General features: G+C 39.7%; 2 protein-coding genes across 12 annotated transcripts; one reads left to right on the top strand and one right to left on the bottom strand.

Moving 5' to 3' along the window:
- Positions 1–1138: 1138 nt before the first annotated feature.
- Positions 1139–5716, bottom strand: LOC147141814 (uncharacterized). 3 transcript variants are annotated; one of them, XM_086041015.1, is made up of 8 exons: positions 5584–5716; positions 5372–5488; positions 5137–5271; positions 3867–3933; positions 3534–3787; positions 3361–3465; positions 2945–3013; positions 1276–1354 (listed from the first exon to the last, which is right to left on the bottom strand). In XM_086041015.1, the coding sequence occupies exons 1-7, from the start codon at positions 5666–5668 to the stop codon at positions 2994–2996; spliced, it is 783 nt and encodes a 260-aa protein (XP_085897141.1). In that variant the 5' UTR covers positions 5669–5716; the 3' UTR covers positions 1276–1354; positions 2945–2993. The 3 variants fall into 3 exon arrangements, with proteins under 3 accessions (XP_085897140.1, XP_085897142.1, XP_085897141.1); XM_086041014.1 differs by lacking the exon at positions 2945–3013 and having other exon boundaries at positions 1139–1354; XM_086041016.1 differs by lacking the exons at positions 2945–3013; positions 3361–3465 and having other exon boundaries at positions 1139–1354; positions 3508–3787.
- Positions 5717–9537: 3821 nt separating this feature from the next.
- Positions 9538–16914, top strand: LOC147141813 (uncharacterized). 9 transcript variants are annotated; one of them, XM_086040490.1, is made up of 12 exons: positions 9538–9722; positions 10663–10715; positions 12405–12494; positions 12723–12809; positions 13049–13138; positions 13473–13541; positions 13816–13902; positions 14141–14209; positions 14444–14488; positions 14972–15061; positions 15146–15238; positions 15324–16502. In XM_086040490.1, exons 1-11 carry the CDS (start codon positions 9659–9661, stop codon positions 15230–15232), a joined length of 831 nt encoding a protein of 276 aa, XP_085896616.1. In that variant the 5' UTR covers positions 9538–9658; the 3' UTR covers positions 15233–15238; positions 15324–16502. The 9 variants fall into 9 exon arrangements, with proteins under 9 accessions (XP_085896616.1, XP_085896617.1, XP_085896618.1 ...); XM_086040491.1 differs by having other exon boundaries at positions 9539–9722; positions 13816–13872; positions 15146–16502; XM_086040492.1 differs by lacking the exons at positions 15146–15238; positions 15324–16502 and adding an exon at positions 16553–16914 and having other exon boundaries at positions 9541–9722; positions 14972–15109.
- The last annotated feature ends 3 nt before the right edge of the window (positions 16915–16917 follow it).

Below are 16917 nucleotides of genomic sequence, written 5' to 3'. Positions count from 1 at the left end.
CAACACAGTAAATAAAACAGTATGTATATATATATATATATATATATATATATATATATATATATATATATATATATATATATATATATATATATATATATATTCAATTGACTTTAGAATAGTATTCTTGTCTGGTGGGAAAGCTTTGTATTTTTAGTGTTTGACATTTTAACCTGACACAGCTGCAGCCCACAAACTGCTGAATATTTCTTTGAAGCCCAACAACTTCACCCACACAAAGAATCCTCACACATGCTTACTTCTTGCACTCCTTTTTATATAACAAACGTTTTTTTGCATTGCTTATGTTGGATTTACAGTATAGTCAATTAGGTGCAGAAGAAAGTTCACTTTCTAACTTTTCCAGTTATTTTGAAAACATTGTTGTGTCATAATTGACTTTACATCCTACGTCCGATGGTTGCTCGTACAGAATGCATGTACTGTTACACATTTTCAATACAACATAGAAGGCAGTTATTTATGTGAGCTACTGCAAATCATACGCTCATTCCTTATCACATATGCATCCATCCATCCATTATCTATACCGCTTATCCTCACAAGGGTCGCGAGCGTGCTCGAGCCTATCCCAACTGTCATCGGGCAGTAGGCGCTGCACACCCCGAATTGGTCGCCAGCCAATCGCAGGGCACACAGAGACAAACATCCGCAGTCACGATCACACCTAAGGGCAATTTAGAGAGTCCAATCAATTTACCATGCATGTTTTTGGAATGTGGGAGGAAACCGGAGTACCCGGAGGAAACCCACGCAGGCACGGGGAGAACATGCAAACTCCACACAGGGAAGCCGGAGCCGGGGTCGAACCCGCGACCTTTGAACTGTGAGGCGGACGTGCTAACCAGTCGATCACCGTGCCGCCCCTTATCACATATGTAACATATGAATTTCCAAGTGTTTCCCCAAGAGACCAGCATTAAGGCAGGCTCGTCATGAAACTCCTCACATTTACTGTATGAGGTAACAATGAAAACATGTATGAGCGTTAACATTTTGCAAAGCGGAAAAAACACTTTTGATGTCATTCAGAGAATTCCCCGAGCTCACACGTTGCTGAAAACATGTTAGTGACAGTGTTTACTCTTAAAAAAGACACTCAACAACATTTTGAGAATAAGAGACGAAAGTGCAGCAACTTTAATATGCATCCTGGCGCAGGTGAGTGAGGTAGGACACAACATGCAAACATCTCAGGTCATTCTCACAGTAATATCGAAAAAGAAGGTAAACGTGCTATGACACGATAGAGGTGATTAAGGCTCCTTCGGATTCAGGTTGGAGCGAGTGCCATCGCCACTTTCTTCAACGGGCCTGCGGTACTGCGAATCCCCTGATAGAAACAACCAGAATAAGAAAATAGTTTTGTGAGCATGAATGTCATTTTTATTTGGCTTAGAAGTACCAGTAACACTGATAGGGTTAAAGATGAAATCAAACCAAACACGTTTTTTTCAAGAATATGTTCCCAACAGGCCCACTAGTTGAAACACAGCATTCTGATAAATATTGCGTTTGTGGAATAAGAATTAATCCACCCGTTTAGCCATCTCTGGGGGTGGCCATTTTGTCACTTCTGTCGACTGATAATGACATTACAACTGCTCAGGGCTCGGGTAATGACCAATCACGACTGACCTGTTTGCTGAAGCTGAGCCGTGATTGGTCGTGTCATTTTCAGTCAACAGAAGTGGCAAAATGGCCGCCCTTTGAGTTGGCTAAAAACGGGTGGTTTAACTCTTATCCCACAAACGCAATATTTATCAGAATGCCTTGTTTCAACTAGTGGGCTTGCAGAGAACATGAAAAAGATATGTTTGAGTTGACTTCCCCTTTAAGGATATAAACTGTGTTTTTGCTGTCCCTTTCCTTTCCCCACTTCGTTTTGCAATGAGTCCTTCTGTCCCAAGTTGCTAAGAAAACAATTTTGTGAACTTTGGGATGCAAATAATTAGGCCACAGATCTCAAACTCAAAGCCCGTGGCCCAGATCTGGCACGCCACATCATTTTATGTGGCCCACAAAAGCAAATCAAGCAAGTCAACTTCCATGATGCTTGCTAAAATCTGTACCAAAATGTCAAATTGTAATTTGTAAATATATAAATAATAGGAGATATTGCGAACATTTTCTCGTTATTACCGTAACTTGAATAAATTCTTATTATTGACTTCTGATTTCAAAACGAGTGATCCCTCAATTTGTTCTGTACTGGATGTGTAATAAAATGAGGAGGTGATTGAACATTTATATGGTGTCACAGTCATAATGGCCCACCGAGAAAATCTATAACTGCAATGTGGCCCGCAAAAAAACGAGTTTGACACCCCTGAAATAGGCTTGCAACCACTGATGCCGGAAATGCATTACTAAGAGACGCATTACTCAATATTGGATGGAATTTTGACAAGTAATCTAACGCATTACTATATTTAATGTAGTAGTAGAATTAAAGGTAATTTCCAAAGACTTATATTACATCATAACAAACTAAATTAGCAAAATATATAAATGTAGAGCATCTATCGTTTGCAAGGTGTTACAAGAGCACTCAATTGCTACTGAAGCTGCAAATTTGCCTGACATGAGGTGCAAGTCATTGATGGCCACACCACATTCAGCCACGGTTTGGTTCCATGCAGTTTGCACCAAAAAAAAAAAACTGAATAGTAAGTAAACAAATAATCAAATAAAAGGGTTTAAAACACACATTTTACTTAATCAAAAGACACACAAAAAAACAACTGTACATAATGGAACATAAAAGTAATTAAGGGGAAAATTTATAAAAGGGAAAAGATTTATATAGTGAACCGTAAAGAATTAATGGCATGAGATCATCTACGTCTAATAGTCTTAGGTAATGCGATCATGTATGTGCCAAGTTGCATTTTCAGTAGACTGACACCTTACGTGTACATACCAATGAAGGAAGTTGAGACGTTTGCGTTTTCAAGCAGGAAATACAGTCTCTATGTTGACTTTGTGACAGCTAAAGATGAAAATTTTAAGGTTGGTTATGCACTCCATACTGTAGACAAGTGTTATGTACCATGACATTTGGAGACGCAACATGGTTCCTTTGAGATTTCAAAGTCTAAATGGGTTGCGTGAAGCAGATCTGCAACTAATGCAGGAGGTCCCTGAATTATTTTGTTAAATTTGTAAACAGTATGAATTATAAATGTTCTGTTTTACCAGCACAGTATTAAGAGTTAAATATGGCAGGTCAAAGTTACATGAACAGCAAAAATAACCCCAACTAGACCAAAAATGTGTTGTAATTTGACTTCTTCGACATAACGCAAATTGTATTGTACAAGAAAGTAAATGACATACTTTGCACTGCCGGCCGTCTCCTCACACAAGTAGTAACACACACTTTACAGGCCGCAGCACTGAGAACAAGCAGTGCAACAATTCCAAAGATCACAAAGGCCAGGCCTGAAGAAGAAATGTATACTTAAGACATGAGTTGTCACTAACTGTGTCATAATCCAAAAGGATCATACAAATGTGGTGGCGGGTGGTGTTTGAAGGAGGGGCAGGCTGCACTTGGTCCTGAGATGGCACGTCATCCACTGCGGTGGTGGAGGTGTTTGGATCGAGCTGAGCGCTGTCATGACTTTGGTCCCACTCATGTTGGGGTGTGACGACAGACACGGTGTGGTTTGATATGGGGGAGCTGTGTGGGTGGCGCGTTGACTCGCCGTTGCAAACAACGTCAGAGGTGCTGCTCCCACTAATGTTCACTCCGGATTTGCACCTTATATGGACAAAGAGAGGTCATTTATTATAATGCTTTTGCTGTTGTTTTTTGCAAAAGAATACTGCGGCGTACGTACTCTTTCCACTTAATACAAGGGCTGTTGGGACGTGGGTTGAAGGAGCCACCCTCACATTTTGAGCATACTAGAAGAAGAAGAAGAAGAAGAAGAAGAAACAATAGATCAGGGGTTCTCAAACATTTTGGGTACAGGAACCAGACAAGCTCGAAATTAGGATTTTGCATTTTATCAAAACGTATGGATTTGCAAAACTGAGAATCAACCGCCAAAACAGTCCCGAGGCTCGAAAGTAGAGCAACGCACCAGTCAGACATTGATGATCGAGTTACTCAGTGCTACTTACACCGCACCAGCCATTTAGCAACGAGCTTTGGCTAACTGCTGCGGCTACACAAGTTGCGGAGTCGCTCTTAAGTCAGTAATCATTCAGAGAGACGTAAGAGTGGAACCACATTAAACGAAAAACTTTCAGCTTCGAAAAGAAAATAGCAGGCAAATTAATAAGTGGCTGCTGGCTGCGGCACAGCCATTGGAGGGTGGGCGGATGGTCACTCGCACGCAAACGATTAGTGTGAAAGGCAGTCTCCAATTGCCCACTCCATAGCTGTGCCCTGGCCAACTTTACATCATCCGCAAGTGGAAATCTTCTTCCAGTTCCCTGTAAACATACTTTGCACATGTCAAGCCCCTGCGTGGATTCCAGCTATGCATTCCTGCTCTAAGTTTCAAGGGACTGAGAGGAGCCGCTTCTAGTTGCCGGGAAGCAAGTCAGCTGTGTTCACACCCACAATGGCGCATGCACCCCTTTGTAACTGCGGTCATCTGCGAATATACTGTACATAAAGATAGAAAACTCCATCCATGTGCACAGTTAAACCACGCCTTGCACTAGGCCTGCGCTGGACACTAAAATAGGGCCCAATGTGTCCCTCAGGATATGACCCAATTTCGCCTAGTCAGAAAATGATCTACTAGAAATAATGTATCTTTGTACATCCATCCATCCATGCCAGCGACGTATAGTGACAGGCAGAACAATTAAATGCTCTTCCACTTGATGGCAGATGGTACAGTTAAAGTGTCTACTTGTTGCCATACATGCAACGGAATAAAAGATTTGTGTTCCACAAAACAAGCTCATTGACGAAGTAAATTTGTGAGTAAATTGAGACAAGGTCATAATTATTTCAGTATATAAGCTTTCTGAGACATTTTTGTTTGGTGTTGTTTTGTTAGATTATTCTAATGTAAACTGTCCCTAGGCTCAATAAAGTCTGCGAAACACAGCAGTTGGTCGCATTTTGTTGTGCTTTACTTCGATCTTTACCTCCATGGTGCAGTCCAAATCCAATGCGGCATTCACAAGTGGCAGAATCAAGTTCCACTCGTACAAATCCTTCTCGGCACTGACATTTTGTGTCCGTCTTCTTTGTGCATTTCTCTGTCACCTGACTTCCCGACTCTGAGACAAAAACATGTTTCGCTTCAATTCAAGTTGAAATTTGGAAACCACATACTTCAATGGGACTCCATGTCAAGAATGCACTCACAATGTGGCATACCTTCATTACACTTTGTGCATGCTTTGCACTGTTTGGAATAATTCTTTACAGGCTGGTAGTATCCTTCGGGACATGTCTCACATTTCCAACTTTTACCACGCGTCTTAATCAACTGGCCTTCAGAGTGCATAAGAAGAAAAACAAAGTAATCATTATTTCTCGTATGGGTAACAAAATTAGCATTAGAAAGCTTGACTAAATCACAAATTTACCTTCCGGACAAGAGACCGTATCCAAATCAGCAAGGGATTTGCTATAAGTCAAACTCAGGACGATCAGTTTGAGGAGAAGAACCATGTTTTGTGTTTGCTTGAAATCACAAAGAAAGAAGCACCGTGAGAGGGAATCCCCACAATAAATTACTTATGCGAGCCACATGCCTCTCACATCATGAATATCATTTCCTGTATGACACCGACGCACTGCTTTACATGGGTTATGAGTGATGGACAGAAATGAAGTTGTAATTGAGAATTAAACCTGAACATTAATATCAACAAAATATATTTTTTACTGATATATACTTACATACAACTTCAATTATTTAATGCAACCTACGCCAACAGTTTTGGAATGAAAAACATGGTCACAATAATGACAATAATGAAGGTTTTTGGGTAATTCACCTAACAACAAATATAGTCCATAAAATTCAAACTGTGTGCAAAGTAAATTTACTGAGTTTAATTGAATTATCACAATAAATACCAATTTGTTTATAAAGCAGTGATTATTTTTCTCATTTAATATTTCAAATAACAGTAAATGATTGTAATACAATAAATGAAATTACATAAAACAACAAAATGGTAATTTATATTTAACATCTGTGAGGGCACCCACTCAGACAGGGAAAAAAAATACTGCATTTGAGCAATTTAATCATGTTTGTAACCTTTATCTGTTTTTCATCTGCGGCTAAGGAACGGAAATTATGCCACCTTTTCTGCCGGTAAGAATATGACATGGTACTTTGCATATGGGCCTATGGAAACCACCACGCAATCTTGATTAATCTTTGCAAGGTTGCCACCACAAAAGTGCTTAAGGTTGCATATCTGAGAACAGTGTTCTCAGAACATTGACAAGGAATTATAAATGTATGGAATAAGAATTGCTGTCAATACATGATTTTAGCACCTAAACAGATTGCATGACTAAAAAAGATGTCATTTCTTTCTTATACATAAATAATATGTTTTATTTTTTTAATTACATTCTTAAATAGTCTGCTAAAATAAAAATGAAACGATCTCGTCATGTTTATGCTGTGTACATACATATTCAGTACAGTATATACATACAGTACTCTATATACTGGACATATACATATATATACAGTACATTTACACACACACACACACACACACATTGCTGGCATCAGGCGGAATGCTCGTACCTCCAAAAGCATCACTTTTCAGGAGACCCCAAAAACAACACATATTTTTCAACCATTGAAGGTATCATCCAGGCGTAATGGTCCATTTTTCAACAACAATATCAATTTATGTATAATTTTTTTTTAATCAGGAAAATTGTGTTATCATGCATTTTCAATTTTATCAATTTGTTTTGGAGAAATCAGAACAAAACAAACGAGTTTAAAACCGCCCCCATGAAATGAGGACTGTGGCCGCGCCCCCTCCCCTCTCACTATGTCTTGGAGGGACTCACGCGAGGGACCAATCACAATTCCATCCATCCATTATCTGTACCGCTTCTCCTCACAAGGGTCGCGGAGCGTGCTGGAGCCTATCCCAGCAGTCTTTGGGCAGTAGGCGGGGGACACCCTGAATTGGTTGCCAGCCAATCGCAGGGCACACAGAGACAAACATCCGCACTCACAATCACACCTAGGGGCAATTTAGAGTATCCAATCAACTTACCATGCATGTTTTTGAAATGTGGGAGGAAACCGGAGTACCCGGAGAAAACCCACGCAGGCACGGGGAGAACATGCAAACTCCACACAGGGAGGCCGGAGCCGGGATCGAACCCACGACCTCTGAACTGTGAGGCGGACGTGCTAACCAGTCGACCACCGTGCCGCCCCAATCACAATTTGTCCATTCAAAATCATTGTAAATACGTTGATAATATTGTCAAAATTACGGGGATCAATCGGGCCCAATATGTATGTGGACATCTCTACTTAGGCTCAACCTAAAAACATAACAAAACTATTTGCCTTTCCGTGCCTGATTTAATTATTCTCTTCAACTGTCAGAATCTTGGATTATGGAAGTTTTGCAGAGGTTGTGTGTTTGAGTATGTTTGCAGAATTCTCCCATACATGCAATTTATGTGATCCATGTGGGTTTTCAAATTTCTCTGCTGCTTTTACAGTTGAGTAATCTATACCCACAGTTTACTAATCTGTACCCACAGTTTAGAAAATTGATTAAAAAAAAACGAAGAACACACATGAATAAAATATATCATGACGTCATTTTGTAACTGTCAATACGTCATGTTGTAACTGGTGTTGCCAATGTTTAGGTGCGTGTGTGCACGTGCAAGTTTTATTCCATATAAAAATGGATGTTAATTGTTGATTCTGTGTTTGCAAGTTTTTTTTGTGGACACCCTGATATAGCCTTGAGAGGAGATCCAAACCGAATTCATAATAGGTGAGGGTTTTTTTTCCCCTTTCAGCTCTTTAACATAAACGGAGCATAATTGTTTATTTTGTTGTTCACTCGTGCTTGCTAAGTAGTGTATCGTTGGTTCTAACCGTATGTTATTTGATCTATATACGGTGTTTACATTTTATTTTCATTTATTCACAAATCACCCACAGATGGCGCCAGTGAGAGCTGTGCCCGCATCCCAGAGGAGCCCTTCTTGTGACTGACCAAAGGCCTAGTACACCCCTATGAACCCACCATGGGGCGAGTCGTCATACTCACAAGTCAAAGAGGAGCATCGATCCATAACATCGATATTTCATAGATAACATACTTCATAAATTCTTACAGAACCATTGTTTCTGGTGGTATGAACGCTATTGTGCTTTAATACACATGACACTGTAGCTGCAAAAGAAAGAAACTTTTTAGGGGGTTTACTTAAAAAAAAAAAAAAGCTGCAATTTTGACAATTTAATTCGTTAGTAGTTTCAAGCATTATTTGCGCACAAATATTCTGTTGCATAAATGTCACCAGGTGGATAAATAGGTTAAGGACTTTTTTTTGTTATACTAACACAAATTTCCACGGTATGGCACGAAGTACAATTCCCAAGGTCCCATGTTAACCTAGTATGAAAAAGAACATAAGGGAGATGCTCATTCGGTTTGAATTTGGGCAAAGATGCAAGGCATCAACGGTGTGGATGTGGGAGAATGAAAATGCAAGAGTCTTGAATTACACATTACATTTTGTACTTGACAAAAATAAAAGCGAGCACAACAATGAAGTGTTCAGCAGGCAGTGAGGAATGGACATGAGGCTATGATGATAGTTATCAGTAATTCAGTTTTAGTGGTGGAATAAATACTAAGTTTTGAAGTCAATTAACAATCATTTTATTAATTGTGATTTTTAACTTTAATAAAAATAGTGATTATTATTTTCATATAATGCTCAGCCTTACGGGGGAGCCACATTGGCTATAGGGTTGGCTCTGGCTGCGTTACAAAATGTCCTCACAAACTATGAACCGACATCTTTCCTTGATACAAAACGTACACGTGTATATAACACGTACTGCAGGCCTTTGATTAGTTTTTGTTTTTTGGTTCATTTTTGTTTGTTTTCTTTGCTGCAATGGGCATGTGATGACTGGGGCCGCTATATTTGGCTCAATTTGACCCAAATTTATTTATCTATTTATTTATTTAAATCAGTGTAAACGTGTACTTGAAAGTTAACGTATTGTTAGAATTCGCTATGGAAGGCAGCAAAGCATGACTTTATTCTAATGATTTTACAACAATGAATTTTATATTAAGAAATTAATATAATAACGATTTATGAAGTAACTGGTATTTCATATGTAGAATGTCTTTCGTTCCCATTCAAGTTATTCTGAGGTGATAAATTCTGCCTGGCGATGACAGCCAATGTGAGAAATAACTGGCGAAGGTGACGTCATAATAGCGCAGAAAAAAATGTCAATATTGTATAAGTGTTCGTTGCTTTCCTTCGTGACGTTTGCTGTGTGACGCGCATCATGCGTGGGCTTGTCCTCGTGCAAGCTCTCATCTGAATGTCCACGTGGTCTGGTATACGTGCTGCACTAGCGCGGGGTTAAATACATGGTTCTGTCTTCAGTCCGTGTTGAAGATGAATACGTTTGCACTTGCCACGGTCATGCTCGTGCTCTCATTTAGCGCCTGGCTAGTTTATGGTGAGCAAATCTATTCACTTGAAAAGGTTGGATTAGGGTGTTTTTTATTTTAAATTTAGTTTGTCAAATTTGTCAAAGTAGTTGTGTTTAAATGTCATCGAGGCTGCACTGTAAAAAAAAATAGTTGGTGGTATAGTTGGTGTCGGGTTAAATCCTTGTACCTGCTGGGTGGCTCGGGTGTAGAGTGCCCGACTCCCACCCTGGAAGCGGAGGGCTCAACCTTCAGCCACGAGTCAGTCCGCTTGTGTATGAAAGGTGCGATGAAAAAAAAGCATTTTTACAATGTAAGAAGCTTTTGGGAATCATTGCAAGGTTTTGTTTTACGGCAAACCGCACAAGTGCAACATGCGTCATCGAAAAAACTGATTTCGAAATGTCACCAGTGATAAATGAAGTCCAGCAACTTGGATGCTACATAAATCGTCTCGTCTTTAACGGTTTACCTGCTCTTAAACTCATGAGTCACGTGGGTGCGTAACGATAGGCCTTTTTAGCATATGCTAAAATTCAAACAGATAATCTTCATTATAAAGACATTGTACAACATACTGTAAGGTATCCCATTAGTGGAAAAAGCAAGATTGTCTTAACATGCATTTATTGCATTAACTTGTATTAGCATATATTTACAATTTTGTGTTGGTTTCTGACCGCAATTGCCTTTGATGCGCTTCTCAAATTCCGTGCCCCTTAGAAAAAATATGTCCCCTAGAGTGACGAACATGAAAATACATTTAGAATCCATTGTTCTTTAATCAGAGCGTCCTGTTTTTTGTTTCTTTATTTTTACATTTAGCTTTTAATTTGTGTCTCTTTTTATCCCAATTTCAATTTCCTTAATTCCTTTTTCCCTTCCTCCCTTTCTTCCATCTCTCCTTAATTCCTCCCTTCCTTATTTCCATCCTCCCTTCCTCCACTCCCTGGAACAATCGGGAAACAGAGACCAACGTGACTTCAGCTTTGATGAAGAGCATGGTGCACCGACATGAGCAGGTGCGAAAGGCCAATCCTCTTGACTGATTTCAAGATGTATCCAGAAGTGTGTAATCCCTGTGGGTGGTTTATTAGTCAACTGGTTGGTTGGTTATTTAGTCAAAGTCAAATATTTAAAATATTAGTTGGTTGGTTAAAACCCAATTCCAAAGTTGTGACGTTTTGTTCAACATAAACACATAAAAAAACTGAATATAATGATTTTCACATTATGTTCAACCTACATTTAAGTGAATACACTTTTTTAGTTTTTCCTTGCCCTCCTGGGGATGTCGTGTATATGATCTGGTGCGTGTGAAGCCCTTTGAGACTTTCCTGTGATAAAGGGCTATATAAATACATTTGACTTGACTACACTACAAATACAAGATATTTAATGTTCAAACGGATAAACATAATTTTTAGAAAATAATCATTAACTTAGTCATTTTATAGCTGCAGCATGTTCCGAAAAAACTGGGACAAGTGGCAAAAAAGACAGAAACAAACACCTATATGGAACGTCACACAGGTGAACAGGATAATAAGGAGCTGATGGGTTCCATGATTGGGACTAAAGCTTCAATGAATTCACATTCATTCACATGCAAAGATGGGGCGAGGTTCACCTCTTTGTGAACCACTGCATTTAAAACTGACATCAATGTGTAAAGGGTATCACCACGTGGGCTCAGGAACACTTCAGAAAACCAGTGTCGGTAAATACAGTTCGATGCTACATCCGTTAGCGCAAAACTTAAAAATCTACAATGAAAAACAAAAGCCATTTATCAACCGCACCCAGAAATGCCGCCGCCTTCTCTGGGTCCGAGCTCATCTGAGATGGACTGATGCAAAGTGGAAAAGTACTCTGTGGTCTGACGAGTCCACATTTCAAATTGTATGTGGAAATTGTGGACGTTGTCCTCCGGGCCAAAGAGGAAAATAATCATTGGGACCGTTGTAGACGCAGATTTCAAAAGCCAGCATCTGTCAATGGTATGGGTTACTTAAATATTTGTGAAGGCACCGTTAAGGCTGAAAGGTACATGGAGGTTTTGGAGAAACCTACGCTGCCATCAAAGCATTGTCTTTTTCATGGACGCCCCTGCGTACATGAGCAAGACTACAACACTTTGGCTTCGTTGGCCTGACTGCAGTCCAGACCTGTCTCCCATTGAAAATGTGTGGCGCATTATGAAGCGTAATATACAAAACGGAGACCCCGGACTGTTGAACAGCTGAAGCTGTACATCAAGCAAGAATGGGAAAGAATTCCATCTGCAAAGTTTCAAGAATTAGTGTCCTCAGTTGCCAAATGTTTATTGAATGTTGTTAAAAGAAAAGGTGATGTGACAGTGGTAAACATGACCCTGTCCCAGCTTTTTTGGAATGTGTTGCAGCCATGAAATTCTAAGTTAATGACTTTATGCTAAAGACAATAGTTTATCAATTCGAATATTAAGTGTCTTGTTTTTGTTGTGTATTCAATTAAGTTTAGGTTGAACATGATATGCAAATAATTGTATTCTGTTTTTATTTATATTTTACACAACATCCAAATTTCATTCGAATTGGGTTAGTATTTCTGCAATCAATCACATTGATTGATAAGTTGGTTGGTTTTAGTAGGTTGGTCAATTGGTTGGGTGATAATTTTTATAAAACAAGTATGCTGAGAACAGACGCTAAATATGTTGTATTTTTCAGGAATTACTCAGCATTCCACGGATCAATCAGGAGCCACAGATCAACGCTAGCTCAGTCTCGATGAAGCCCAAGGTCGATAGACATCAGCAGGTGTGAAAGGCCAAACCTCTTATCTGATTTCAAGATGTACCCAGAAGATTGCATTCCCTGTGGGTGGTTGATTAGTTGGTTGGTAGGTTGGTTATTTAGTCAAAGTACTAAAATATATTTAAAAGGTGAGTTGAATGATTGATTGGTTTTTGGTAGTTTGGTGAATTGGGCAGTTGATGGTTTCAACATTTATGCCAAAAAGACACCAAAATGTGTATTGTTTTGCAGAAATTGCTCAGCACTCCACGGATCAATCAGGAATCAAAGAACGTGAGCTCAACCTTGGGGAAGCCCACAAAGAAAGGACATCAGCAGGTGCAGATGGCCAATCCTCTTTTCTTTTCAGATTTCAAGATGTACCCAGAAGTGTGCATCCCCTCTTGGTGGGTGATTAGTCAGTTGGTTGGTTATTTAGTCAAAGTAAAAATAATCGTATATAAAATGTGAGTTGAATGATTGATTGGCTGGTTGGTTATTGGTAGGTTGGTCAATTGGACGGTTGATAATTCCAACATTTATGCCAAAAAGATGCTCAAACGTGTTTGGTTTTGCAGATATTGCCCAGCGCTCCACAGGTCAATCAGAAACCAAAGAACAATGTGAGCTCAGCCTCAGTGAAGCCCACAGCGCAAGGACATCAGCAGGTGCCAAAGAATCTTTTCTGATTTCATAATAGAACCAGAACTGTGCATTCCCTGTGGGTGGTTTATTAGGTAATTGGTTGGTTATGTAGTCAAAGTGAAAATAAGAGTATTTAAAACATGAGTTGAATGATTGATTGGCTGGCTGGTTTTTGATAGTTTGGTCAATTGGGCAGTTGATAGTTTCAACATTTATAACAAAAAATGATGCTACATTTGGCAGTTGTTAGATGATAGTTTAAACATTTATAACAAAAAATGATGCTACATTTGGCAGTTGTTAGAGTTCCAACATTTATGACAAAAAGAGATGCTAAATGTATTTTTGTTTTTGCAGAAACTACTCGCCACTCCACCGACCAATCAGGAACCAGAGAATGCGAGATCAGCCTTGGCCAACCCCACGGTGAGAAAGGACAATCCCTTTGTTTGATTTCAAGATCTACCTCTAAGTGTGTGTTCCCTGGGGGTATTGATTGGGTGGTTATTTACTCAAAGTGAAAATAAGCGTATTTAAAACATGAATTGAATGATTAATTGGCTGGCAGGTTTTTGATAGGTTGGTCAATTGGGCAGTTGATAGCGTACCAACATTTATGACAAAAAGGGATGCTAAATTCGGCATTGATGGAGTCCAACTTGTGACAAAAAGAGATTCTAAATGTGTTTTTGTTTTGCAGAAACTGCTCACCACTCCACCGACCAATCAGGAACCAGAGAATGCAAACTTAGTCCCGGTAAATCCCACAGTGCAAGGATATCAGCAGGTGCAAAAGGCCAATCCTCTTTTCTTGTGTCACAAGTGTGTGTTCCCTGTGGGTGGTTTACTAGGCAATTGGTTGGTTAGTTAGTCCGAGAATAAGTAATTCTATTTACCATGTGAGTTGAGTGACTGATTGGCTGGTTGGTTTTTGGTAGGTTGGTCAAATGGGCAGTTGATAGAATTCCATCATTTATGTCAAAAAGAGACAAAAAGAGAGGCTAAATGTGTTTTTTGTTTTGGAGAAACTGCTCACCACTCCGACCAATCAGGAACCAGCCTCTGTGAAGCCCATGGTGGAAGTAAATGAGCAGGTGGGAAAGGCCGATCATCATATTTTCAAGATGTAGCCAGTATTGTGTGTGAGTGTTCCCTGGGGGCCGTGGATTAGTCATTTGGTTGATTGGTTATTTAGCCCAAGTGAAAGTAATTATAAAACATGAGCTGAATGATTGGTTGGTTGGATTTTGGTAGGTTGGATGAGTGGGCAGTTCATAGTTCCAACATTTTTGCCAAAAAGAGATGCTCCATGTGTTTTTGTGTTGCAGAAATTGCCCACAGTTCCGACGACCAAGCAGGAAGCAGAGATCAACGTGAGCTCAGCCTCAGTGAAGCCCACAGAGCACAGACATCAGCAGTTGCAAAAAGGCCAATCCTCTTGTCTGATTTTTAAGATTTACCGAGAAGTGTGTTCGCTGTGGGTTGTTTATTAGTCAATTAGTGGGTTTGTTATATAGTCAAGATTCGTTGTTAAAATGTGAGTTGAATGATTTATTGGCTGGTTGTTTTTTGGTAGGTTGGTCGATTGGGCAGTTGATAGTTCCAACATCTATGGCAAAAAGAGAAGCTAAATGTGTTTGTGTTAACTGTTGGTGGTTTAGTCAATTGGTTGCTTGGTTATGTAGTAAAAGTAAGAGTAATCATATTTAAAATGTTAGTATATTGATTGGCTGGGGGGTTTCAGCAATTGATCAGTCTGATTGGTTTGCTAGTTTTGGTAAATTGGTCAATTGGTCGGTTGATGGATTTCCAACATTTATGCAAAGAAGAAGCACTACATTTGTTTTGTTTTGCAGAAACTGCTCACCACTTCACTGACCAATCAGGAACCACAGATCAACACAAGCTCAGGCCCAACGAAGCCCAGCGTGCATGGACATCCGCGGGTGCAAAAAGACAACCCTCTTGTCTGATTTCAAGGCGTACCCAGAAATGTGTGTTTACTGTTTTTATCAATTTTGTGTGTGCAGCTCGGTGGGATAGTCATTCTTTCCAATGGTCTCAGCATGAACTACAGCAGTGTCATCAGAGCACAAGCCAATCAGACTTCAGAGTAGTAAAAGGCAATTCCCCCAATAATGATGGCTGTTTCCATGGCATCACCTTTTGTGCGTGTAGAACATGACAAGACCATGTTGTGTGTTCCAGGCTTGTCGACTTGCTGTGCGATGACAACACCACTGTTATAATAATTGTACATAAGTTAACCCGTATTTACTCTTATAATAAGTTAGAATAATTGAATACAAGTTATCCCATATTTACTCTTATAAGTATTGTAAACTTGTTTGCATCATGTAAGTCAAAGTTGTTTGTGAAAAAAGTGGAATGTGAGAAGGATGCAGCTGCAAAACAGTAACGATGCTCTTATCAAAGAGCATCTCATGGTCATAACAACGAACTTTCGCACACACACACCGTTTACAAACTGTCACGATGCTACATTTCCCCCCACCTTTTAGAGTAGCAACTTCTGTTACAATTAGGGACCACCCAAGAAAATAAAAGAGTGCAGAGTGTCAGAGCGGTAGGAGATTGTAACTGGCACATCTCTGTCCCGTAGTCCTCGCGAGTAAAAAAAAATCTTGATTCCCTCGTCTTCCTTCCTGTCTAAAGTGTTATCGGTTGCCATAAACCTGACAACCATAACCGTGCTGCACCTGAGGTTTGACTTTAAAAAACACCAAGCTGAGCTCCAAACTGGCTGATTGTGTAGGATAACCGGGCTGAATTAGTTTCCTGAAAAAAATCTTCCCCCTTTCAGACCCGGTCTTGACTTGTAGGTTATGTGAATCACCATGTCACTATATATGTCTCTATTACAACAATATCAATACTGTATCGTAATCCTTATTCATAATTGCAGATTTTTTTGTGCAGTTTCATTCTCTTGCCTGTTCATCTTGGATGTAATTCCATTGGGGGGGGAGTGTTGGAGTGGTAGTTTATCGAGGTTGATAGTCGGAAACACTAACGGAAAATCATTGGCGGACTGGCCTATAGGCAATTGCGATTTTTTCTGGCCGGAAAAATGGCAGACGGATGATGGAAGGGTACCCCGACTGTAGGCGGTCGGCGATAAACAAATTGCAAAATCTTTGAAAAATGCCCAGCTCTGCTTTTTACAACGACAAAACCAATGGCTGTACTGTATGCTCATTTTATAATGTACATCTTTGGGCATGATTTTGATGTATGTTGTGAGATGAAGTTTGGGAAAAAAGGTTTTTTACTTTATAGAATAAGCTGTTGATTCGATGTTTATATAATATAAATACATTTTACTGTGTCTTGCTTGCCACCTCAAATATAAAATATATCAAGTTGTTTCTCGTGTCATGTTTCTCGACTCCATCTTCTCTTTTCACTCTGCCCAGAGTATTGGACTGCTGCCGGTTTGCTGTGAGGGATAGCTGTATGCAGTGAGCTGAGACCCAACTTCCAATCACCCTTCAGTATGCAAATGATGCAGTGTTGTCAGTTAGACATGGTGAAAGGTGCTGGATCACAATGCCCCCTCAAGATTTGTGGCTGCCCCCTCATACATGCCTGTGTAGACTCGGCCTTGGATACCCCCCCCCTCTTTTTCAACCACAGCAAAATTAAAATTGCTCCGCATGCACACTGCTTAATTTTACCAAGCATGTAACATTTCGAGTTGGAATCAATCTGCTGCGAATCACTAATATGCTAATAATATGCACATTATTAAGTATGTGTATATATATATATATATATATAT

This window comes from Filicampus tigris, chromosome 9 (genome assembly GCF_054856515.1).
Source record: "Filicampus tigris isolate MCC_2025a chromosome 9, RoL_Ftig_1.0, whole genome shotgun sequence".
Taxonomy (NCBI): Eukaryota; Metazoa; Chordata; class Actinopteri; order Syngnathiformes; family Syngnathidae; genus Filicampus; species Filicampus tigris.
This window is presented reverse-complemented; position numbering and strand designations above follow the sequence as displayed.